General features: G+C 36.2%; 1 protein-coding gene across 2 annotated transcripts; it reads right to left on the bottom strand.

Moving 5' to 3' along the window:
- Nucleotides 1-4,011: 4,011 nt before the first annotated feature.
- LOC126717522 (uncharacterized) lies at nt 4,012-26,432 on the bottom strand. Of its 2 annotated transcripts, XM_050419286.1 has the most exons (15): nt 26,074-26,432; nt 25,013-25,086; nt 18,529-18,606; nt 12,889-12,964; nt 12,289-12,353; nt 11,753-11,854; nt 6,927-7,016; nt 6,761-6,835; nt 6,607-6,639; nt 6,396-6,476; nt 6,034-6,096; nt 5,808-5,870; nt 5,282-5,350; nt 4,683-4,721; nt 4,012-4,600 (listed from the first exon to the last, which is right to left on the bottom strand). In XM_050419286.1, exons 1-15 carry the CDS (start codon nt 26,114-26,116, stop codon nt 4,391-4,393), a joined length of 1,161 nt encoding a protein of 386 aa, XP_050275243.1. In that variant the 5' UTR covers nt 26,117-26,432; the 3' UTR covers nt 4,012-4,390. The 2 variants fall into 2 exon arrangements, with proteins under 2 accessions (XP_050275243.1, XP_050275244.1); XM_050419287.1 differs by lacking the exon at nt 5,282-5,350.
- Between the last annotated feature and the right edge of the window lie 262 nt (nt 26,433-26,694).

Raw genomic sequence — 26,694 nt, 5'->3', positions numbered from 1 at the left:
ATTACATATGATTTTACATATCCAATAATGAAAACTAGACTAAAAAAATTTCATCGTGATGTATGTAAAAAGGCATGTAAAACTATTGAATATTTGGGGAGCAACAGGCGTGCACGGCTCACTGATGTGGACTTTAGAAACGTAATCAAACTCAGTAGCTCATCAGCATCATCATTGGAAGAATTTGGCAGTGGCGTCTATAACATCAAACATGTTCAACTTTAGGAGTTCAAAAAAAGAGGATTTGTAGTTTTGGTTTTCCTTTTGTATCGGATAATTCTACATGTACTACACCAGACAAAGCTTATCCCACTATTAATAAACTTTATATGAACCAAGCTTATGCTTGATATTTTAAACCCATGATGAATATATGTATCAAGCTGGACCTTTAAGTTTTTAGTTTTAACCCCAAAAATCTAGAAAAACTAATGGTCTAAGGAAAGAATAACTTGCCCTGGAACCTGTTCTATTATTCCTGGAAGAAGATGAATTAAAGCTTTCGACCTATACTAGAGGGCTTACTTCTGAATATTTTGGTCTGAGAGAAAGGTACTGTAACTCCAATTGGGTCATGGAGCCAATGCATAATTTAAAAGCGGAAGTGCAATGCTTTCACAAGCAGTTAGGTTTAAGGTTTACTTCAACTAAAACCACATTGTTTATGTCTCTGCTTGCCGAAGTATACTCGTTAGAATCATTGATAAGAAAAGTAGTCCAAAAGAAAACTGCAATAAATCAAAATAATATCTTTTTTCTTTTTTTTTTTCCTTTTTTGTTGAGGAAGATCAATATAATATCTAAAAACTATAACTTAGTATTTATTGCTGATATGTTCATGTTAAGTCACAATATTAGCATAGCATTTCAGTCAATTTGGTTCATTTTCAGTCTAATTTGGTCCATTTCAATCCAATTCGGTCCATTTTGGACTAATTTGGCCATAAATTAATTCTTTTTATAGGTTGTCTTTTCAATTTAGAACTAAAAAAAAAAAAAATTCTCTTAATTTTTGGGGTTGAAAAGTATGAAATTTTATTTTATTTGGGCGAAACCTTTTAGTTTTGGGCTCAAAAAATACAAACAAAATAGATATTAGAAATTAGAGATATGGTATCTCAAAAAAAGAAAATTAAAGATATGGTATCTCAAAAAAAAAATAGAGATATGGGTCTAAAAAAGCACTAAAAATAATAAATATTCACAATTACCTTAAAATTCAAGTTTTGATAATATATACATTATACTTATATTTGGAAATTAAAAAAAAAAAAAAAAACTACAAGTCTAAACTTATTTAATAATTTAAATTTAATGTAACATGTTACATGTGTTCCATGGGATAGGGATATACATTTTTTTTAATATTCTTTTATATGTTCAAACTAATCAATTGATTATGGTATAGTTAAAAAAAAATTGTCCTTTTAATAACATCTTCATTTATAATTTTATATAAAACAATATTATAATTTTGTAATTTAAATTTTTTTTTATTAAATTACGTTTTTCATGTATATATTACTACGTATTGTTGTTGAATGCAATATATTATATGTTCCAATACATAAAACTTATAAAAATAGAAAATGATTTTAAATAGTATATGTTGTGAAGGACCAAAGGGAAAAGCAATTCTGGAGTCTCACATCACTTGGGAAAGCACATAGAGATGTGCTTATAAGGAACGTCTCCCTTTAATGTATAGCAACCTTAGGAGGAGAATAAAACTGTGAGGGTCTAGGACCCAGACTTGATAATATCTATTGTTACACATGTACTATTTAGGCAACAATTTTAATGAAAATACATATTTTCTTTTAATGTTTATGTGGACAAATGTACAACGAATTAGTCAAATTATGTAAGGTTGAATTTAGTTTGTCATCTCCAATCCGTCTCTAATTTCACTCAATCAATTTTTCTAATTGTTGAAAGTGTTGGTGCAGATGTCTTCACGTGAACACTTGACCTTCAGTGAACCGAAAGCAGCCCATTACAAAACTTTAAGGGGCACAAGGTCACAATAGCTTCACGAAATGTACAATGTTCTTCCATTTTGATGAAGGCAATAAAATAAGGTTTTTATACCTTTTAGGAACCTTAGTGCACAAATTCCAATTTCCAAGTCAGCCAATTATTCGTGGACTACAGTCAAATATTCAAAAAACTTCTCTCTTAATCAACTGAGCGGTGAGATTCATTGGAATAAGTGTTAAGTTTGACAAAATTTAGCATTGAAGGACCAATTTAGTATTTTACCGCTATTGTTTGTTTTAAAAGGCAAGTAAATTGGTCATTCAATGCTAAATTTCATCATACTTAGAGTATCCGCAACCGGAAATCCCATCATATCCTATTTTACCATCTCAAAAAGTAATTTTATCAATTATACCATACAATTTTACAACATATCCAACATCTCAACTTTTATTTTCCTATTCTACTCTTTAAAATAATATATCTACCCAATAAAATAATATATCCCAAATCCATATCTATTCTCTCCCATCTCTCTCCTCTCTCTGATTTTTAACTCTCTTCCTCTGTCTCTCTTCCACTGAAACCACCACCACTAACTTTTATTTTCCTATTTTACCATAATATTTCTCTTTTTCTCTTCCTTTTCCTCTCAACTTCTAGCACCGGCCTCAACCTCTAGCAAACCCATACCCAGCAAAATCACAACAAAAAATCACCCAAATCAAACAAGCACCAGAAATCCACCTGCCACCCCAACAAAATCACAACAAATCTAAACATGTCGCAACCCAGAAGAACAAATCTAAAAATCACAACAAATCACAGCAAAATCCACCTCTTCCTTAAGCTGTCGGTCACAAAAAAAAAAAAAAAAAAAAAAAACACACACACACACACAGAACCCAGATCGCAACCCAGAAGAACCGGATCGCAACCCACTTCGGCGGCGCTTTTTGACACCAGACTCTACTTCGGCGGCGCAACCCACTCTTAACCCGGATCACAACCCACTTCAGCGGCGCTTTTTACCCGGATCGAGTCGGAGCTCTCCAACATCTGCGACGAAATCCTCAAGCTCCTTGACACCAGACTCATCCCTTCTACCGCCACCGGTGACTCCAAGGAGACGAAATATCAGCAAGAATTTCACCATGAAAACCATTAAAGGGCAGTGACAAAATTCTAAGCTCAGTAAGCTGAGCAATCACAAGCAACAGCTTCCCAACCAATTTTCCACTACTAGTCCAACAGTCCCTCCTAGTCCCAAACCCATAAAGCGGAAATTGAGCAAAGTTGGAACAAGAATTACCTTTGTGCTCATTCCCAGTAATGTTCAGTGAAACTACAGGGGAATTATAGTCACAGGAGAGACCAAACCACGAGCAGTAATCATCAAAGTCCTAAGTAGAGAGCAAAGCTGATGGGTCAAAGACCGAGTTCTTCAACTGGAGGAGCACAAAGAGAGAGAGATGAGAGAAGTCAGAGAGAGAGAGGGAGACGAAATACTCGAAGATGCTACAGTGACACAGAGGAGAGAGAAAATAAAAGGATTAAAATATATTATTTTGGTTTGGCATAGCGCTACAGTGCCATCTTACATGTAAGATGGCACTGTAGCGCTATGCCAAAAAAATTTGGCATTTCTCAGTTTTAACCTTTCAGTTGCTAGCATGTTTTTGGGCCTAAATGCTAAATGTACCTTACATTTGACATTTAGAAGGCCCACTGCTGATGCTCTTAAAACCAAAACAAACAGTTAGGAAGACATTGAAACAAAGTAATAACTTTGGAGGGTCAATTGTGCATTTGACTAGTACAAGGGATTAAACGTTGTCGGGGTGAAATATTACAGTGAAAAAGTATATTTTCCCATTAATTCCTTTTCAAACTTAAGGTTTAATTGATTACACACCTAAATTATAGAGTTTAAATTTAATTTTCCCCTTATTATTTTAAAATATATCATCATTTTGACGTGACTTAAGCCGACCACATAGTTAACAATCTGCATACATATTCACATCAAGCTGAGACGAATGATAACAAACAATTATCTTTATCATAGGGTCGAAGTTACATAAACAGAAAAGTAATTGCTTATTTTTGGAAGCCTCTCTTTGTTTGCCAGACCCTCTCTCTCCAGTAGCCACCGTTCTTTAGACCAAAAAGGGAACTGTATATTTTTAGTTACACCTCAAGAATAACCCTAATTAAACGTTATAATGTAAACAGCTCTACAAAATTCAGTACCCAGTCCTGTTTCCATCAATTTGGCATGGGCACAACCTATATTTAATGGGGGTCTCAGGCCAGCCACAAGTAACCCCTGAAATCTTTTCCACAAGCAGAGTCCAATGGTAAATCTTTATATAGATGTTCTAATTGGGATCAACACAATAGATCCTCATTATTGTTGACTACTTGAACGTGTTTGTTGTAACATTGCATTTGTCGCACTACGCGTTCTTGATAGAAATGAAGTACTAATGCTAGGAAACCTCAGCCCGAACCGACCATAACTTGAAGCCCCACCATTGGTGTCTTCTAAAGCTTGATTCCCATTAGAAACCTCATGATTTCTTGAGCCCTCTACCACTTCTGAAATTCCACTAATGTCCTGAAAACAGATTGAAAACATTCAAGATAGTGGATGCACAAGAAAAAAGAATGCAAATCCAGAAGTAGAAGTGCAGGTTAACCTGGAGACCGGAGACAGCATTCTGCAGTGGCCGTTTAACCTGAAAAGGAACACATCAGGAAAGAGGAACAGAAACTAAAAGTCATGAAAAAGGAATAATTCTCTTTATGATGTTCAAGTTGCTCTAAAGGAGGGGCACAAGTTCCAAAGTCATTCTTTGAGGAACACTTGGGAATTTCACATCAATGATAGGAAACAAGAGCCATAAGGGGAAGGAAAAACTATAAATGGGTTCGAAAATTATATACATGTATACATCTTCAACATATTAAAAAAATCCACCTTGCTAATGATCAAATCTAGACCTTTTTCGAAGTACATTTTTAAGCTTTCAAAACCAAATATACATATTCGTCTTGGCAAATTTACTCACACACTTAAGGGACATGAACCCCCAAATCTTAGCCACCACCACAGACTTATGGGGGTGAAGGTGTCCTATGGACAAAAGAAACTTAACAATGATGGCCAAAATTCTAATTTGATAAGAATTTTCGCCATCATTGCCCATAAGAATGGAGATATGCGGTGTAACCCAGAAACTGAAAGGCCGCTCTTTCAGCCTTTACTCAACCCAAAGGAGTAGAAAAGTTTTGGAACCTGGTGAGATCCATTGGAACCTGAGGAAGGCAGAGGTTCAGCAGATAAAACAGGGGGCAAAGATGCACTCTGCTCAAGCACAAGAAGTAGAATAAGGTTAGGACATCATTTCAAGAACATAACAAGCACATTAAGGGTGGAACAGAATCAAAGGCAAGACAAGTGAACAATGTATTTGACATCATTTTAATACTTTTCTATCTGTTGAGATGATTTTCTTCATCATTACTGTTATGTCCAGAACAGAGGAAAAGATTAAAAGGTCATCAATCAACCTTTTTCATTTCCAAATTCAAGCAAAGGCAGATTATAAAACAGCTAAATCAAAATGAAAAACCAAAAAGGAGACCTTCCCAGATGTGCCCAAGAAAGTTGGGGTTTCTTATATCCAGAAACGCTAGAGGTTAACACTCCCATATACATATACAAGTGGTTGTGGATGTGTGTCAGAGATAAGTATTAAACAATAAGCTCTGATGACTTAATTTTAAATGTTATCTAACAGAGTGAGTGGACAAATTTTTACCCTTGATGAGGGCGAAATCGGTGGTAGTTCAAGAGCTGGCCTGTAGGAACTGGATGGCGCCACCTACATAATTTAAAAATAAGTAGTTCATATGGGAGAGAAGAACTATACAATCTATAAGAAATTAACGAAATAAATACCCAAGCTTTATGCGTTCGTGTGTGTATAATATACAGATGAATATACTTACAGTGAATGCATAATCAAACCAATGTATATATCATACCTTTGAAGAGGGAGTAGTAGGCGACTGTTCAAGAGCTAGCTTGGAGGAACTGGAAGGCAATGCCTACAGATTTTAGAGATCACAATTAATATGAGGCAGAAACACAAACTGAAAAGAAAATCTGATATTAAGATGTGCCAAAACCAGAAGAGTAAAGATATTTTGGTTAGCAATAATAAAATTCAGATACTGACTATTAAGTGAAGGACATAGTTTTTTTTTTATAAGTGAAGGACATAGTTGACTTAGTGTAATATGAGATAGTACAAAAAAGCAACAGAAGTCTTGACATATAATCATTGAAGCAACAGACATGTGAAAACAGATCTGTAAATATCATATGGTAGGGGTTCAGTTCATGCCTGAGCACTTTCTGGGGTTCTGCTATTTTCCAGGTTCCGGGCGTAATGACACAACCTCCTTACTCCTTCATTTGTAAGATCCTAAGCAGATAATCAGAAGCAATGACCATCAGTACAAAACATATTCGTGGGCAGAATATAACACCATATTGAAAAGTTAACATATTATTTTTAAAGGGAATCTAAATAATGTTGGCCGCATAATAGCTACCTGTTTCCCTTCTATTCTACTAATCTTCGTTTCCTGAGGCACCAAAAAAAAAATATTAGACTTAAATATCACATCCAGGAGAACACTTACAAACATGATTGAGCTACAAAAACAAAACCTGAAAAAATAAAATAAAATCTTGAAGAGGACTCACCAGAGTCTGTACTGCATCATGGATATTTATAACATCCACACCGACAAAATCCGTTCTTTTTCGTAGTTCAGAAACCTAAACAGCTTAATAAATGCTGTGTAAATAAAGTTGAAACAGAAAACATAGGACTACCTAAACTACTAGCTAATGTCTGTCTTGGACCCACCTCTTGTTGTGTTTCAGAAGTAATTTCTGCACACTCATCCAAGGTTGAATCCATGACGTCCATTCTTGAAGATAGTCCCCTCTTGGTGGCCTAGGAAAAATAAAATCACCACTATGTAAGAAAGCAGACATGTCTCTATTTCTCAGATAAAATAAAAAAGATATTCCAAATACAAGACAAGAAAATCAGTTTTGGGGAATTTGTTCAAGTAAATTGCAAAGTATAGAATAGCAATTATTAGAATGTTTAAGAAAGTTATGCGCTACTTAGATGACAATGATAAGTATCTCCACCAGCATATCAAGTTCACCATTAATACACTTAATCCTTTTGACAGGTTACACTTGGTTTTGCAATATAGTTTAGCTTAAGTATCATTTTAAGATGTGTTTGAACCAAGTGCACAAACAATTCCAAGCCCCCAAAAACAAAATAAATTTTCTTGCAGAGAAACTTATAAAATAAAAATATCCATTTGATAATCATTTGGCAGAGGTCAGGCATTGGTATAATGACAAGTGTCTTCCACCAAAAGCAACAACTCATAGGTTTGAGCCAGGGAATCAACTTCTCCAAAACAAATTGAGGGTAAAGCTGCCTACCATGACCTCTCCCAAACCCTGCAAAAAGCGGGAACTTTGTGCACTTGGTATGACCATTTTTTTTTATTTGATAGTCTTCTGCAACAAGTATCATCAAAGGAGGAAAAGGTGGATGACACGTGTTTGTTACCATGTGACATTATCCAAATTCAAACACCAAATTGTAAAAAATCCAGGTGCTTGTTATCCCCTACAATTTTTGTTCTTCATCACCATAATAATGTTTTCCCAATTTTACCCTTTCTATCTCACTTTGAATATTGACACATACCTTTCAAATTTTACCCTCTTTATCTCACAAATATATTCTATCTAACCCATTTAACATATATATTTAACTATTTAAAAGCAATCACTTGCATCTTTTCCAATCTCTCATTACAGTTTCATGTTTTGAATCTATCCTGACATATCCTTTTCTTTTAGATAAATACATCTATCATTGTACATCCTTTTAGATTTATCCTTTTCAATTGACTTTCCTCAAAATGATACCTTATATTTTTAAAGGAAATTTATTGACATGATAAAAATAGTAGCATAAGATTTTGGCATGATTGTTAGAATGGAAACCTTCCTCCAAAGAATGCATACCCTGATTTGTTTGAATGGAAGCTTTAGTTTCTAATGTGTTGGACTCTCAATTGGATGGGGCAGTTAGGAGTTGGAATTTGAAGTTTCACAGAGATTTTCATTATTGGGAGATGGAGGGTGTATTTTCTTTCCTTGATCATATCTATTCTCATGTGCCCCGGGGGGGGGGGGGGGGGGGGGGGGGGGTGTGGGGGTGGGGGGTGACGGGTAATTGAATGGGAGTCACAATTTTGATGTATGGTCTTACTATAAGGCTATTTGTGGAATCATTGCCCATTCTTTCCCATGGAAGGGTATTTGGTGTGTTAAAGTGCCAAAGTTGGGTAAGATTCTTACCATTGACAACCACATCAAGAGGGGTGTCACTAGTAAGTTGTTGTATGTGTCATCATAGTGGGAAATGGTGAACCGTCTTTTACTTCATTGTAATATTGCTTGTGCTTTGTGGAGCAAAGTGTTTACAGGATGTTTGGGATTCATTAGGTGATGCTGGGGACCATTGCAACTCTATTATTTGGTTGGCGAAAATGGTTTTGGAGGCATTCCTCGAATGTATGGAACCGCGAGCTCGCATGCTTGACGTGGATTGTGTGAAAGGAACGGAATACTTGTACATTTGAGGATGTTCACGGACCTTTGGATCAATTGAAATCCTGGCTAATTATACTCTTTTTGATTGGTTTCAAGAATGGGGTTTTACTCATTGCTCTTTCTTTTTAAGGTTCCAAAATTCTTTTAGATCTTCCATTTGATCTTCTTGTAATTTTAAGATAGTATTTTTCATTTTCAATAAAATTTTCATTACTTATCAAAAAAAGAAAATAAGTGGTCTGAACAGCAAAATGCAAATTTTTTAAAATATAATTTACAGAAATTGAATCACTAACAACCTGGTGAAGAATTTAGGATACCGTGCCATAGCAAATTCACTCCCCATAATTATTGTGAGACCCTAATCCCAAGCGTAGCACAATCAACTAAAACCATGCTTATTGAAGCAAAGGTCACAAGTTTGAATCTCCCCTTCCCCCTCCCATTGGGGCAAACTTAGTTATCAAAAAATATATATTATTTTGAGACCCTGTATAATAAGTTAGAATTACAATGACAAGACTATAGTACAATCTGCTAAATCACATACTATACAATAAAAGTTGTGACCTACACTTGGTAGTTGCAACAAATAGATGTTCTCTTTTTTTTCTTTATACCTTTTTCCTCCTAATTCCACGTGGACAGTTTGTTGCCCCCTTTTTTTTTTTTTTTGATAGGAAAGAAAATTTGTTGCCCCTTTATTTGATACACTTAAAACTTTTAAGTGTAAACTACATTGCTTTCATCATGTGGTGCTTTATATGTATAATTATTAACATAGTTGCTCTAAGCAAAACTCTATTGCCAAGAAATTTAAAAACACTATTAAGTTAAAAAGAAATTTATAAGACCAACTGCACCTGGGAATGAGTATAAATTGCCATCAGGGGTGAATGCCCCTAGATTACCCAACAATTGGTTATGGCAGGTGAGGTCAGTTGCTCATAAGTTTTACTGGCTAGAGGTGAGTCTAAATAAAATGTGCGTAGCTGAATTGAAAACGTTAAGATGGATAAGTGGAAATACATGGAAAGATAGGATTCGAAATGGGGAAATTCATTTAAAGATAAGGGTGACCCGGTGAAAGATGAGGGAGAGTCACTTGAGATGGTTTGGTCTTATTCAGAGGAGATCGATTAATGCACCAACGAGAAAGAGTGACGTTAAGGGAAACATAAAAAGACAGAGGAAAACCAAAAATAATTTTAGTAGTAGTTAAAAAGAACATGTCAATTAAGAAACTAAAGAGTATGACTTTGGATAGAATAGAATGGACAAAAAGAATACACTGGGCCAACCTTTTTTGAAAATCATTCGCTGACGCCAAAAATTTGAAACTAAGGCAGTAAGGCTTGGTTGCTATTCCTCTATTAACAAAAGTTCCTAAAAATTTAACTGAAGTTTCAATATTTATTTAAAATTATTTTTATATAAGTAATATTTACTTAAAATTATTTGAATCAGCGACCATAAATTTCTTTTTAATAAAAAAGTTCAGTCTTAAACATCATGCTTGCACTTATGAATCAACTTAAATGTTATATTGTCGTGCAACATGCTTTCACCACACACTATAAGTATGTGAAAATATTAACTCTATTTCAGTATTTTCAAGTAATTTAAAAATTATTCAATTATCAAATTTCTTCAGAAAATTATAATAAGTTAAGTTTCATTATTTATTTTAAATTTTTAATAATCTATTATACTTCTCGGTTTCGATAAAACTTGGTATTACATGTTCTTTTGCCATGTAACTTAAAACAAATTTTGTTCTTTTATTTTTACTATCTATTTTATTGTTCAATTTCACTGTGGTATTGAAATATAATACTTCATTTTGTCATTCAAAGCTAAGATACAAACCTATTTGATGGCATTGGTGGTAAAAGATAACTGCCAACGAGGTTGACCAGAATGGAATAATAAAGAACAATCACAAGCAAAGTCATAATAGAGAACAATCTCAAGTTTTTCATGGTATTATGAACAGCAGCTTTCATTAAAATAAAATAAAATTGACAGAAGTAGTATAGAGTATCGCATTATTATCTAATGCTCCGTTTGTTTCAATGTAAAATGTTCACATTTTACCATGTTTTTTTTGTTGTAAAAAGTTGGTCAACTGTAAAACTCAAGCAAAAACAGGTAAAATGTTTTACGTTCAAACAAAGGGTAAAACATTTTACATATTTCTCTCAGCCTGCTCTCTCACCCATCTGCTACAAACCACCCATCTCACACAGCCACACAAGAGACCACCCACCATCATCAGCATCGACAATACCAAGTACCAACCATCATCACCGGATTTCAGAAGAGAAAGAAAGTGGGTCAATGAGCCAAGAAGTGGCGACTCAAATTTCAGGCAAGAAAGAAAGTGGGTCAGTGGGTTTGGGATACGAGTGATTGCTTTGGTGAAGTTTAGCTCTGGGTTTTGGTGGATGAGGGAACATTTGTTGCGGGTTTATTGTGACCAGGTTCAAATTTGGTTTGGATCAAATAATGGGACTGGGTCTTTGATGGGTCAAACCAGCGGCTTGTGAGGTTGATCGACGCAAACACCTCTACCGCCCATTGTGATACAACGCCAATCTGGGTTCATGGGTGGCTGGGTTTCTGATATGGGTTTTGGGTTTGTAGGTTTTTTTTTTTTTTTTTTCTTTTTTTAGGCATTCTGATTTGAATTTTTGGATGGTTAGTAGAGTGGATTTGGTCGGATTTGTGCTAACTTGGTGGTGATTGTGGTGGTTAGATTTGTGGTTGACTCTGGTGGCTGGGTTTGCAGCGGCTGGTTTGTGCTTTCATTTTTAAGAATTTTGGTCACACCAAACACTTGAAATTGTCTTCATTGAAAATGTTTTACATGTAAAATATTTTACTTCAAAACAAACGAGTGTAAAACTAGAAAAATTGATTGATGTTTATTGTTGAGATAATATAATTTGGTTATTCTTTCACACTCATAATGTTGATTGAACAAGGTTAGATGTTATTATAAAGGCCAAACAAAAGGATCAGAAGTACAAAACTTACTGAGATTGATGAATATACACTCTCAAGCTGTTTAGCTATACTATTGCAAGCATCATTTAAACCACGCTTTGATGCAAACATCAAATCCGGGAGTTTCCAGCCCTGCAATCATACAACAGATGCACTCAAATGTTCATCAGTAACTAAAAGGAAGACGTGGTACTAAAGATACAAAGTAAAGTACATCAAATTTTTTTTATAAGAACAGGGAGGCTGGAGAAGGGGGAGGGCATGATTACATCATATACTAGGAAATAGGAATGGACAAAGATACAGAATATGGGTACAACACTAAACACATTTTAATACAAAAATCTTTAAAAATTTAGGATTTTTTTTTTTTTTTTTTTGGTTGATAATTTGATAGTTACAATATGGGGGAGGGTGGATTCAAACCTTGGTTCTCATGGTTACAAGGCTCTTGGCTTAAAAAAGTAGGACATATCAAGAATTTTCTTTTATATGGGCATATGATGATAGCTTGTAGTATCAGATATCCGTTATTACAATACTTAAACAAGGAATAAAAATATTACCTTCCACCAAACATAGCCATATCCTAAAACGACCACAACGATAATAACACCATATCTGGTAGTACCTGTACATAAAGAAAACAAGTCTTCTCAGGAGCTACTACAGAGCTAAAGATGCAGCATATTTCAAGACACCATCAATAATGATGAGTAAGTAGGAAGCTGTTCTTGTAAAACGAGTGTCACTAATGTCACTATTCACTAGGTTAAACTATAATATAATAATGCCATACAGAAAACATGGAAAAAAGCATAAGATCAAAGGAGAATGTTAATGTTAGTTAAAACTTTTTTACATATAATTCAAAATCAAAGGATGATATTCTTAGTTAAAACCTCAAATAAATTTTTAATTCCAGCCAAGGTTATTGAGCAAAGACACTATATTGATGCTCATTCATCTGTGCCAATATTTATGTTTCATTTAATGAGGTAGGAAATGATATAAATGTCCAGCATGAATTTCCTTGATAACCCTTGATAAAGTTTAGCTGGAACATAAGAGTCAATCAACATTATAAATAACAAAATCTCCATTAGTGGTTTCTCAAAAACAAAAATCTCCAATAGTATCTGGGAGAACGCATATAACTCTCTAACCTCTTCCACTTGTGGTCACAATTGTAATGGGCCCATTTGATGCCAATGACTGCAACTCTTGCCGTAGGCTGTTAACCTGGAGAAGTCAAATATATGATCATAAATTACTTTTTCAATTTCTAAATAAGTCTTGAAGAAGTACAAGGTATTCTAGTTAGTTAAGAATGATAGGCAGAATTGACTAAAAACCAACATCTTGAGCTTAACAAAACCAGGCTGTTTGAAAAGCATCTTAATGCAACTTTTATCACTCTCATTAAAAATAAATAAATAAACAAAAACTGACCTTTGGATGTGAAGGACTTACACCCTATTTGTTTGTTAGTGGGCAGTGGGCACTATAAGAATCATCGCTAAGGTCCTAGCTAATAGGTTGAGAATGGAGCCAAACAAATTCTATCAGGCTCTCAAAATGCATTAAAGGAAAGTAGATTTTAAAATTAGTTCTAATTACTAATGGATGTTTACACAATTAACCGAAATCTGGAATACCAAGGGTCTTATGCAAATCAGATTTGGAGAAATTTTATTGAAAACAGGGGTGTGAAACCCATATTCACAGGAAGTGTACACCGGAAAGGAAGTGCAATTAAACTAGAAAATTACAGTGATCAATCACGTCCAATAAATGGGAAAAGGAAAATAATCTTGTCACCGTTGCAATTCAAACAATGATATAACAAAAAACAATTTAATGTAAAACTGTCCTTTTGTTCCCTTCAAAGCTTCTAGTATTCCTTCCTCTCCAAATGCACCACATTAGACAACAAGGGAATGCCTTCCAAATTTATAAGTTTAGATGTCAACCAAAGTGGTCTTGCTAACAAGCCAACATATCTGAGACTCCTTTCAGCATCACCAAGTGAACCCCAAAGACACTAAACACTAGTCCTCAATTTTCTGGCAATAGGGCAATGGAGGAGTAGATGATCAATTGTCTCCCAGTCTCTTTTTCACATACAAACACCAATTAACCACAATAATACTCTTTTGCAAATTGTCTATTTTTAAAATTTTCCCCAACACCACAGTTCACACAAAGAAAGAAACTCGGGTTGGTTCCTTAGACTTCTCCAAGGGAAGGTCAAATCGTCCTTAGGAACTAAACTCTTGAATAGAACTTAACCTCAAACCTCCTTTGTGAAGAAGGCATCCAACAGAGCTTATCTTCTCCGTTACCCAGCACTGCAATAGCATAAATTAAGTCCACAAAAACTGATAAGGGCTCTAGCTCCCAATCGTTTACTTGTCTGGTGAAATTCCAAATGCAGTGCAAAACATCACTATGGAACTACATATGATCTGCTACAGAAGCCTCCCTGTCCTCTGGAGTGATACAAAACCAATTCCAGGAAAGCCTCCTTCAAAGGAAGTGTGTCACACCAAATGCCATGCCAAAATTTAATCGTGGCATCACTATGCACACCAAATCAAATGAAATGTGAAAAAACCACTCCTAATGTAGTTCTAAAGGTCGACTCCATAAGGCCCATCAGCATCCGTAGTACACCAGCCACCCTACATAGTACAATACTTCTCTATAAACTCCTCCACAGAGACTCTATTCGTGCCAAAACACCACAACCACTTCCCCAACAGAGCCTGATTAAACAATCTCAAATTCCTGATGGCCAACCCCTTGCTTTGAAAAGTTCACAGATTTTATTCCAATTAACAAGGTGGAATTTGGACCCCTAGCCTAACCCTCTCCATAAGAAATCTCTCTGTATATTTTTAATGCAGTGGGACACATCCGTGATCCGTAGGGATGGGGAAAAGGGAGAAGAAATATATGGGTAAATTAATGAGTGTGCATTTAATCAAGGTAATCCTACCTCCGTAAGATAGATAAAGGCACTTCCATTCCGGCAATCTTCTTTGCATTTTCTCTAAGATAGTGTTCCAAATGGTTTTTGTCTTGAATTTAGCATCCAGAGGAAGGTTGAGGTATTTCATTGGCAATGTCACCAAAATACCCCAGATTCTGCACATTCCCCAACAAGTGCAAACTCCAAATTTCCTAATTCACCTTCAAACCAGATACAGCTTAAAACCATGTAAAAACAAACCTAAAATGCAAATTTGATTGGGCTCAGCATCACAAAAATTCAAGGTGCCATCCACAGAGGTGAAATCATCAACAAATTATTCTGTCCAACTGCAAAACCCAATTAAAATCCACCTCCCACTGCCTTATCCATCATTGACTCAAAGCCTCCATGACATTAACAATGAGCATGTTAATTGGGATTTCCCCATACACATGCTGAGAAGGTGTGGTTTTAGTGAAAAATAGAGGAATTGAATTTCTTTGCAGCAACACAAACAAACACAACATGGGACATGCCAACACAACAATTCTCAAAAATTTAGGACACAATGCAACAAGGACATGACAATTAAATAATTAATAAACATATTTTTAAAAACCTATTTTATGTTTATTTTAGGTTTTTAAAAATTATGTAACATGCATCAAAATCTTTGTAAACGTATATGAAATTAATTTAAAAACAAGTCAATAATAGATTGCAAAATACATTGATACAATGATACCCCAAAAAAAAATGTAACTAAACTAAAAGGGAGAAAATGGAGAGGAGATTGGCGGGTTGGAAACGCTTATATTTATCCAAGGGAGGTAGAGTCACCCTAATCAAAAGCACCCTTTCTAATTTACCCACTTATTTTCTATCTCTATTTCCTATTCCTGCTAGTGTGGCTAACCGAATTGAGAGGCTCCAGCGGAATTTCTTATGGGGCAGTTTTGGAGATGATCCTAAAATTCATTTGGTTAAATGGGCTACTGTTTGTTCTCCTATTTCTTCGGGTGGCTTAGGGATAAGGAAGATTAGACTCTTCAATGAAGCTTTGCTTGGAAAGTGGCTTTGGAGATTCGGGATTGAGGAAGATGCCCTTTGGAGGGAAGTGATAGAGATAAAATATGGATGTATGTGGGGGGGCTGGTGTACCAGAGCTGTGATTGGCCCTCATGGTGTTGGTTTATGGAAAAATATCCATCAGGGATGGCCTTCCTTCTCTCGCCATATTCTATATGATATTGGTGATGGGTCTAGAGTGAAGTTTTGGCAGGACCGGTGGTGTGGAGAGACTTCTCTTGCTGTTAGTTATCCGGACTTGTTCAGATTTTGCAGGAATAAGGATGCTAGTGTGGCTGAGCTTATGATGTCCACCAATGGTGTCCGCTTTTGGGATGTGAGATTCGTTAGGGGTGTGCATGCTCGGGATCTAGAGGCTATGTCTGATTTCTTGGAAACCATTTACGGTTCTTCTATAAGGGGGCTAGGTGAGGATAAATTGTGTTGGATTCCTAGCAAAGTTAAGGGTTTCTTGGTTAGTGATTATTATAGAATTTTAGCTGGCTCCGCCTTCTTTGGTTTTCCTTGGAAAAGTATTTGGAAGCAGAAGATTCCCTCTAGAGTTGCTTTCTTTGTTTGGACTGCTGCCTTAGGGAAATGCTTGACGATTGATAATTTACGTAAAAAGAAGGTATGGATTTTGGATTGGTGCTACATGTGTAAGAGAAATGGTGAATCGATTGACCATCTATTCCTTCATTGTCCTTTTGCTTCGGATCTATGGTCTATGGTTTTGGGTCTTTTTGGAGTTTCTTGGGTTATGCCACACTCTGTTTTGGGCTACTGCGTTGTTGGCAAGGCAGCTTTGGTCGTCATCGTAATGGTTTTATTTGGTCTATCATTCCTCATTGCTTATTGTGGTGCCTTTGGAGGGAGAGGAATAGTAGATGTTTTGAAGATTCTGAGAGATCTATTCCGGACCTCAAGCTTCTCTTTTTTAGAACATTACGGGATTGGTTGTTTGCTTTGCAAAATAAATCTTTCCCTTCTTTTATTGTTTTCCTAGACTCTTGTAATTTTTGTATTTGATTTCCTATCCCTTGTTCACTTCCGGTGCACTTGGGTGTTCCTTTTTATCAATATATCTTATTACTTATCAAAAAAAAAAAATGTAACTAAACTATTAAACTACAAATTAAGTGTTGAAGTAACAGTGTTAATCTTCAAGAGAGAAAAAACACTTAGACATTCAAAAAAAGAAGGGAAAAAAGTGTTGAGTTATCGTGTAGTTGGGTAATGGGCAACTAAAAGAGAGAGACTAGAGAATAGAGAGCATTTATAATTAAGGAAATAAAGGTTTAAAAAAAAAAAAAAGTGAATTCGAGGGAGCTTGAGAAGTCAGCGAAATAGAAGCCAATCAAGCAAGTTGACATCATCGCTGTACCTAATAGACCAGCAATGCTACTGAGCCAAGACAAGTGCTTACGCAGACACGCCAAGCATCTTGCAATGTCCATGCTTCTTAGATGGTAGTCCTAGTAATTTCATTGACAGTCGGTGAGAGATGTGCCAAGGAGAGCTATTTCCTCAATGCTTTTTGTTATTTTTATGGAGGCATTTAGCAAGATGGTAGTGAAGGGGGGTTACACAGTAAATGGTTCAGAGAACAATTCATTGAAGGTTTCTTACCTACTTTTTATAGATGACACATTGATAATTTGTGGAACTAATTCTAATACAATAATGCATTTGAGATATGTCCTAACTGTTTTTTGTCTGTTTCCTTAGTACACTGCCTGTGTGCTTTGGTTTCCTGTATTGTTTTCTTTATTCAATGAAGTTACATTACGTATCAAAAAAAGATATGTCCTTACCAGGTTTGAAGCCATTTCAAGTTTGAAAGTCAATTTGGTGAATTTGAAAATGGTTCCAATTGGTAATGTGCAAAATATGGAGGAGATGGTACAAATTCTTGGGTGCAAACTATGAAATATCTGAGTCTTCCATTGGGCTCTTGTGACTAGTCCTTTTGAGGTATAGCGCAGATGTGGCTAGCGTTTTTCCTTAGGTCGTTACATATGGTATCAGAACCGGCCCGGTAACCCTGTGTGGGCTCAGAGACATTACCCCACAAAGTGGGCCCTAACGAGGACGTTAGGGATTTAAGTGGGGGAGATTGTGATGCCCCAATTTGATTGATTGTGTGATGTGTGTGGGTGTGTGATGAGTCCCACATCGGGTATTTACTGGGTTGAACTGGGCTTTATTAACAACTACAAGGAGCCTCATTTGTGACTAGTCCTTTTGAGGTATAGCGCAGATGTGGCTAGCACTTTTCCTTGGGTCGTTACAGCTCTACTTCCAAATCAAAGAAAATCTCAAACTCTATATTGAAAAGGATGGCAAGATGCTCGGCAGGGTGGAAAAGACTTTGCTTATAATATTGCATCAAAAACCCAAAAAAAGGTCATACCTAGCGCATCAAAAACCCCAATATCTCAATAATATATAAGAAAGGTGCAATTAGGCAGATTTTACTTTAACTGTAAGGCAGATATTGCTTGCTCACTTGGAGGATGATGCAATTAGGACTTATAAAACATAATAGGAGAGTACTGATAAAATAAATAAAAGGAGTGGCTGCTATCATCATGGTCCTAAGGAGTGGCTTTGCCATGAGTTTGACTCTTCCCTAACACCCCCCACCCCCCCAAAAGAAAAAACTATTAAGTGGGACAATTCTTTTTTGGCTGTTGAAGACGCCACTCTACTTCAATTAACCAGCCAACTTCACTGAAGTAATAGAAGATCAAGGGCAAACCTGAGCCATTAGAGAGTCATTGTGTGGTTTTTTAACTGATGAGGAAGAATCATCTTGTTTTATTTGCTTCAAAACAATCTGCATTAAAAACAGAAATGATTAGAAAACCTGAAAAACACATTAAAAAATATTAATAATTTAACATAATTTACATCCATAAAGAAAAAGGAAGAGTGATAAAGAGAGCATATTATTTGAAAGAAGAAAAAGACATTGAAAAGCCAGACTGACAATCAGCGCATTCTATCCCTGTGGTAAACACAAGCCAAGACTCTAGAGTACCCTAATACCTGTAAGAATCATGGCTACGAGATCTAAATCACATCCAAAACATGTGGGATCCTATGAGGCTCAAGAATAAATGAATAAATCACAACAATGTCCACCAAACACATGTTATCAAGTTCCCTTTTTTTTTTTTTCATTTGCAGCATGTTCGAGGTATCATTACTGGTCCTGGAAGTAAAACCCCTGATTCGGAAGAATAATGCAAGCAGTTACTTGGTTAAGTTAGTCAACTGGTTTTGGTCCTTTTTGAGTATAAAGACTCATAATCATTTAATTCATGTGTGTGAAACCATAGCATGGTTAGAGAAGAATATCTCTTTGGAAGCCTAAGGCTAAGGCAAAGTCCAAGAATAAGTGTCCATTGTAGTTAATTAGGTTTTTATATTTTATTTGGTTATTCTAGAGTCAAAGGTACTTTAGTAATTTTACAATTGTTGGGTATGGGCCATAGTTATAGGCAATGGGTTTTATTTTATTAATTAATAAGTCTTATTTAGTTTATGGGTCTTTATGTATGGACTTTCATTTAATTCAAATAGATGTCCAAGTACTAGTGGGAATCACTCTTTATATAAATTGTTCTCAGTGAATTCAAAGGAGATAGAGAGTTGATTAATAAAATTGAGTGCTTTGAGTAGTGAGGCACATTGGCCTATGGCTCTTTTCTCCTCTCTTTCTCGTCTTTCTTCTTCTCTTCTTCTTTTCTTTTCCTAGATACTGTTCGCATTGCATTACTGTTCACAGTACTGTTCAAAATTACTATTCACATATCAGAAAAGGATTTTATTTCCTACTTATTTTTCCTTCTCTTTTCAACCATAAGTCCATTCTTCTATCTTAAACCCTAATCCTTCTAGAAAAGGTTCTAAACCCCAAATGCCACAAATCTTCTTAAACTTAAACCCACCACAAACACACAGGCAAATTCCTCAATTTGTCATGTTATGGTATAGCCGTATAACTCCCAAAGGATTCCAAGCCTCTTTTGATGGTCTTACTTGAAAGAGTTAAGCCTAAGAATGAAAGAATCAATTTCCTCTTAGGAAAATCGTTTCCTCATGGTGAGACTCCAAAGAATTGAAGGACAAAACATTTAACATAAAGGATCAATTTTTATTATTATTATTGGTAAGCCAAACACACACCCAAGGTAGTCAAAGGAAAAAGGCAACTTTAACATGCCAAGGCCTTGTATAGTCCAAGGCAAGACTCAAGAGGTAACAAAAAGGCGCTAGCCCAATTGAAGCTAGGCACCAAATTTTAAATATAGTTTTTATACATATAGAACTTAATCATATGTCTATAATGTATTGAAATATTATAATCAAGAGTATTGACATTTGTTGCATGAAGAAATTAGGTTAATTGATTTAAACATAAGCTTAACACAATTTAGGCTCTATTAATTATTCTAACAACAGGTTTTACAACAAGCTTCTGTAAATTAATTAATATAACAACAGGTTTTACAACAAACTTTTATAATTTTTTTTTTTTAACAGTAGGTTTCACAAGAAGTTTTTGCAAATCTAATAATAAGTTCTACAACAAGCTTCTATAAATAATTAATCAACCGATAGGTTTTACAATAAGCTTCTATTAAAATAAATAAATAAATAAATAGAGAGAGAAAGAACTATCAACTAAAGCCTAAAAAGCTATATGATTGAATAAAAAAATCTAAGTGACGAGAAAATAATAAAGAGGTGATTCAAAGAAAGGAGAAGATTGGGGGACTCTGTATCAGGAGTCTGAGGAGTGGAGACCTTTTGTGGAAAAACTGGAGTTTGATCAAATAGGGGAGTTGGAAAGGGGCTGGTTGGAGACGAGATTTGAAAAGGAAGAGATTCTATCAGTGGTCAAAGATATGGAAGGGGATAAAGCTCCAAGTCCAGATGGCTTTTCTATGGCTTTTTTCCATCATTGCTGGAGAGTAGTAGAAAGAGATGTTTTAGCAATCTTTGATGAATTCTTTCAACACTGTACGTTTGAGAAATCTCTTAATACTACCTTTATAGCTTTGATTCCTAAGAAGAATGATGCCTCCAACATTCGTGATTTTAGACCTATCAGTTTGGTGGGCAGTTTATATAAAATCTTGGCCAAGGTTTTGGCTAATAGATTGAAAGTGATGTTAAATCAACTGATATCTGAATCTCAGAATAGTTTTGTGGGAGGTAGGCAGATCCTTGATTCAGTTCTCATTGCCAATGAGTGTGTTGATAGCAGAATGAAGAGTAAGATTCCAAGAGTGATTTGTAAGTTAGATATTGAGAAAGCTTATGACAATGTGAATTGGGAGGCACTTATGAAGTTGTTGAAGAAAATGGGCTTTGGGGAGAAATGGTGTAGCTGGATTCGAACTTGTATCTCTACAGTATAGTTTTCTGTGTTGGTAAATGGGACCCCAGCTGACTTCTTTGGTAGCTCTAGAGGTTTGAGACAAGGGGATCCGTTGTCTCCCTTATTATTTTTAGTTATGATGGAGGTGTTTAGTAGGATGGTGAAGCGTATGGAGGGGGCAAGTTTACTTAGTGGTTTTAGGGTGGATGGTAGGAGGGACAGAGGGGAAAGCGTTTCACATTTGCTGTTTGCAGATGATACTATATTGTTTTGTGATGCAGAGGTGGAGCAAGTCTTGCATGTTTGATTGCTGTTACTTTGTTTTCAAGTTGTGACTGGTTTAAAGGTTAACGTAGTTAAAAGTGAAATGGTTCCCATAAGGGAGGTAAATAATGTGCAGGCTTTGGCAGAGATATTAGGTTGTAGGGTTGGGGCCTTGCCAATGACTTATCTTGGTATGCCGCTGGGGGCGTCCCATAAGTCCCCCTCTATTTGGAACCCTATTTTGGAAAAAGTCGATCGGAAGTTAGCTGGGTGGAAGAAGTTGTATTTGTCGAAAGGAGGTAGGTTGACATTGCTTAAAAGCACACTATCCAGCCTTCCCACATATTTTTTATCTCTATTCACCATCCCTACACATGTGGCAAACAAAATTGAGAAGCTCCAAAGGGATTTCCTATGGGGAGACCCTAAGACTCATTTATTGGGATGGGATAAGGTGTGTCTGCCTATTGCTAATGGTGGCCTGGGTATTAGAAAATTAACCACTTTCAATAAAGCCTTGCTAGGAAAGTGGCTTGCGTTTTGGGAACAAGGAGAATAGGCTTTGGAGGAGGGTGGTAGCTTTGAAATTTGGGGAAGAATGGGGGGGTGGACCTCTAAGTTAGGAAGGGGTGCTCATGGTTGTGGTTTGTGGAGAAGTATCAGGAAAGGCTGGGAAATTTTCAACAAAAATGTCCAGTATAAGGTTGGGGTGGGGGATAGAGTGAAATTTTGGACAGACAGGTGGTGTGGAGATCTTTCTCTCCAACTGGCTTTTCCAGTCTTGTACTATTTTGCTGCAAATAGAGAAGCTTCTGTAGAATCATCTTTGATATGTCTAGGAGTAGGGGATGGGAGAACTTGGGATGTTCGTTTCAATCGAGGTCCTAATGATTGGGAGGCAGATGTGGTGGTTGATTTCTTTCGACTCTTGGCAGCCAATTTACCTATAGGGACTGATGGTGATCGGTTGAGATGGAAGTTGACAAAAAACGGGGATTTTACTATCCGCTCATTTTATCATAAGTTACATGGCTCTTCTTCCGTTGTTTTTCCATGGAAAGGTATTTGGAAGGTTAAGGCACCCCGGCGTGTCTCTTTCTTTGTTTGGATAGCAGCATGGGATAGGATCCTCACGGGTGATAACTTACGGCTTAGAGGCTTTGATTTTGTTGACTGGTGCATTATGTGTGGTTGCTGTGGTGAGACAGTGGATCATTTGTTGTTACATTGTGGAAGGGCTTATCGGCTGTGGTGTTTTTTCTATCGGATTTTTGGGATTTCATGGGTCCCCTCATGTACAGTGTCAGACTTTCTTTTTAGTTGGTGGAATTGATTGGGGAAGCATTCATCTTACATTTGGAACTTAGTTCCGTTGTGTTTGATGTGGTGTATTTGGAATGAACGCAATCGGCGGACGTTTGAGGATTTGGATAGGTCTGAGGACCAAATGCTTGCTCTCTTTTCTAGTTCCCTGTTTGACTGGGCTAGGGCTTGGGGACTCACATCTAGCGACTCTCTTCCTCTTTTCCTTAGCTCTCTTTCTTTGTAATTAATGTTTTTTTTTTTTTTTTTTTGGTTGTAATCATGCTGGTGTTTTTTTGCATCTAGCTGTTTTTTTTTAATATATTTTTTCTTACCTATCAAAAAAAAAGAAATAGAAGAAATAGAGATGCTCAAGAGGTGAGAGAGAGTAAGGGGAGGGATAGAAAGAAAGGGATGAAAGAGACCTGCCTGAGAGAAAAGTGAAGAATTAAAGAGAGAAAAGGGGTAGTCGCTCGAAAGGTGAGAGGTAGAGAATAGAAAAAATTGAATCTCAACTTAGCACATTGATCATGGTTTTAAGGCGCTCGCTTCCCCAGGCTCTTAAGGCAAGAACCTCACCAAAGGTGCCTCCCCCTAGAGCCTTAGAAGTTCCTTAGTGGCGCCTCACGTCACCCAAGAGCCTAGGCAAGTGCCCAACTTGCCTTTGACTACCATGCATGCACCCAATTGATCTTGAATTGAGATATAGAGCTTGCCAATAAATTATAAAGGGGGAGGTGCCGGTTGAGCTAGAGCTCATTGCCAACATAAAGGATGAGATACTGAGAACAAGTCCACCCAAGGACTTGACTCTTGCAACATTTCCTACTTCTATTATTCCACCCACAACTCAAGTAATAATTTTAAGATTTGAATTGAGAACCTAACCCAATCACTACAAATGAGGTTACACAATTATGGCAACAGGTGATTGCTACAAAATATGGAGAGGAATGGGGTGGTTGAACTTTGGGTGCAGCTTGTGACAGAGTATAAGGGCAGGCTGGGACACTTTGCAGAAATTTGTGTACTTTGAGTTGGAGGATGGCGCTTGTTTAAGGCTTGGCATGATCATTGGCGTGGAAGGCAAGCTCTTGAGCTGTTTCTGAATTGTATGCCTACTTGCTTGATCAAATTTCCCTATTTCAGTCCTGGATTGCCTGGTAGGTGGGTAGGCTAGCTCTGGAATGTGAGATTTCACAGAAGTTTTCATGATTGGGAATCAGCAATAATACTCAATAGGCTCTTTTTATAGTTCTTATTTACTCCAATATCCTGAGAAGAGGATGTTATGATAGGATGCTTTGGAAATTGAAAGTGGGTGAAGCCTATACTGTCTAATCTTATTATAAGGCTCTTCTAGGTGCTTGAGCTAACCCTTTCCCGTGGAAGAGGGTATGGCAAGTTAAGGCTTCAAAGAGTTGTTTTTTGCATGGACAATGACATGGGGAAAAATCCTTGTGATAATCTTATCAATCATGGATTTACCTTGATTGGATGGTTGCATGTGCCAATGTGGTGGAGAAACAGTAGATCATTTGTTGATTTATTGTGAGGTAGACTATGCTTTATGGATCCCACTTTTTAGAAATTTTGGAATCCAATGGGTGTTACTGAGGAGGGTGATAGACCTCTTGTTTGGACAGAGGAGGGTGATAAAACCAGCTATGTTCAATGGCACTAAATATTGAGTTATTAAGAATAAACATATTCATAAAATGAGTGTAGCTGAAATGATAATGTTAAGATTGATAAGTGGAAATACATGGAAATATAGAATTAAAAATGAAGAAATTCGCTTAAGGATAGGTGCCCCTATTGATGAAAAGATAAGAAAGAGTCGCTCAAGATGATTTGTTCATGTTTAGATAAAAGCGATTAATGCACCACGTGTGATAAAGTGAGATGAATTAAGTTAAGGGAACGAAAAATATGTATGTTAAATTAAATAAGTACCAAAGAGTATGACTACGTGACAGGAAAAAAATGCATGTAGATGACCCTAACTAATCTATTGCAGATCCATAACCAACTCTAAAAAATTTAAGGCTAACAGTTATTTGTTGTTGTTGTTGTTGTTGTTGTTGTTGTTGTTGTTGTTGTTGTAATTGAGGTACTTGAAAGACAGATCTCAATAAGCAGTTTTTTTTTTTTTTGGAAGTAATTGATTAGGAAAAAGAGGACATCAAGCAAGTACATGAGAAGTGAGAAATCTCACAGCAATTTTTAAGATATATAAAACAAAAACAAAAACAAGAACTTGCATGGTTATACATCACAAAAGTACCTTAAAAGCACCAGAGACGAAATCAGATACAGTTGACATACGCCCTTCTTTTGCAAGTACTGAACCAACAATACCTAAAAGACATGAGGTAAAGTAGTTGGTTAACAAGGAGTTTCTTTCATTTCAAACAAGCTAATATAAAAGTAAATTAACTATTACATACTTCAATAAAGAAAAATATAACCCAGTTTGGCTACCATTAAAGAAAACATAGTATCACATCCAAAATAACACTTCATAAGTTCAGAAATTCTGGCACTTTGTAGAGCAACAGTTTTGTTGTTTCATTTTCTTCATTTTGATTTTTCTCTATTCGTTTGGGAATAGCTTATCTAGCTTTTTGCTGAAAGCTTTTTGTGGATAATGTGCGTATTGAAAAGGCGAGATTTTAAAAAGTTGTACATAAAAGTTAAAAGTTGAACTTATAAGCTTAAGCCAAACAGACACTCAATAGTTGAGGGAGGGTGAATTTGAATGTGGGTGTCTCCGCCTCTCTTTTTCTTTTTTTTTTGGATAAATAAGATAGATTTGCAACCTATGGCGTCCCCTCCATGAGAATTGCTTTTTATTATCAGGTCAAAATCCCAATCGGATTTTGTTCAAACACCCAGATCACTTATTCGACAACAAGAAGTTGAGCTACCTAGAAGCCAAACAAACACAATAGGTGCCTTGAATTTTATCAGGCAATAATAAAATTCCAATTCAATCATTATTGAATTGGCAACACACAACAGACTTCACCAGCTCCCACTTTTGGTATATATATAAAAATAAAAAAATAAAAACACACAACAACAACAACAACAACAGCAGGTAATTGTAGTGAACAGTAACTCCATGATCAGACCGAAGCAACACCACCATAGTAACACACTTAGTCTTTTTTTCCAATCCAGTCACAAAAAACATACATTCAAAATTCAAAACCAACCAATAGGGTAATAGTTTATCAAAAACCCTAAATCCTTCAAATTACAATAACTGAATTAGAATTTTTTTTTTTTTTTTTTTTAAAAAAGGGGGAGAATCGGAGAAAAAGAGAGAAAACAGAGACTGACCTGCACCAAGAAGAACGACCACCTTCCCAATCGGGAGAGCCATAGCCGATTTGGTAGTGTGGGAGAGAGTCGGTGAAGTAGTAGAGACTAATATGTGCGACAACGGTACGGCATTAAATAATGAATCCTCCTCTTTCTCTCTCTCTCTCTCCGAAATTTAGAAGAAGCAAAGCGTAAGCGTGAGTAGAAGTTGAAGTGACAAGAAAAGAGCTCTCTCTCTCTCTCTGTGTGTGCGTGTGTTTGTATATCTCTCAATCTGGGTGTGTAGAGTGAGAGAAGTGCAGCGGGATAGAGCAGTCGCTGTTCACTCTTCCGACCCTGCAGGTGGCGTCGTGACTCGTGTGCGTATATTGTGTGTGTATACGCGAATATACCTTCTCTCCTTTTCTCTAAACTTACATAAATGCCCCTCTTCTGTTAAATACCCTTTTTTTTCTTTTTCTTTTTCTTTTTTAATTTCCCCTTGCACAAGTTATTGTTTTCTTTTTTTTCTTTTTTCTTAAAGACTTGAAAGTGGAAACTTACCAATGCAAGACAGTACTAAAAATTAAAATGTCAAGAATCAAATTGACACATTTGAAGGACTAGGGACCAAATTGAGATTTAGTATAAAAAGTAAGA

This window comes from Quercus robur, chromosome 3 (genome assembly GCF_932294415.1).
Source record: "Quercus robur chromosome 3, dhQueRobu3.1, whole genome shotgun sequence".
In the NCBI taxonomy this organism is placed as follows: Eukaryota; Viridiplantae; Streptophyta; class Magnoliopsida; order Fagales; family Fagaceae; genus Quercus; species Quercus robur.
The sequence above is the reverse complement of the archived record's forward strand: the minus strand, read 5'-3'. Positions and strand labels throughout refer to the sequence as shown.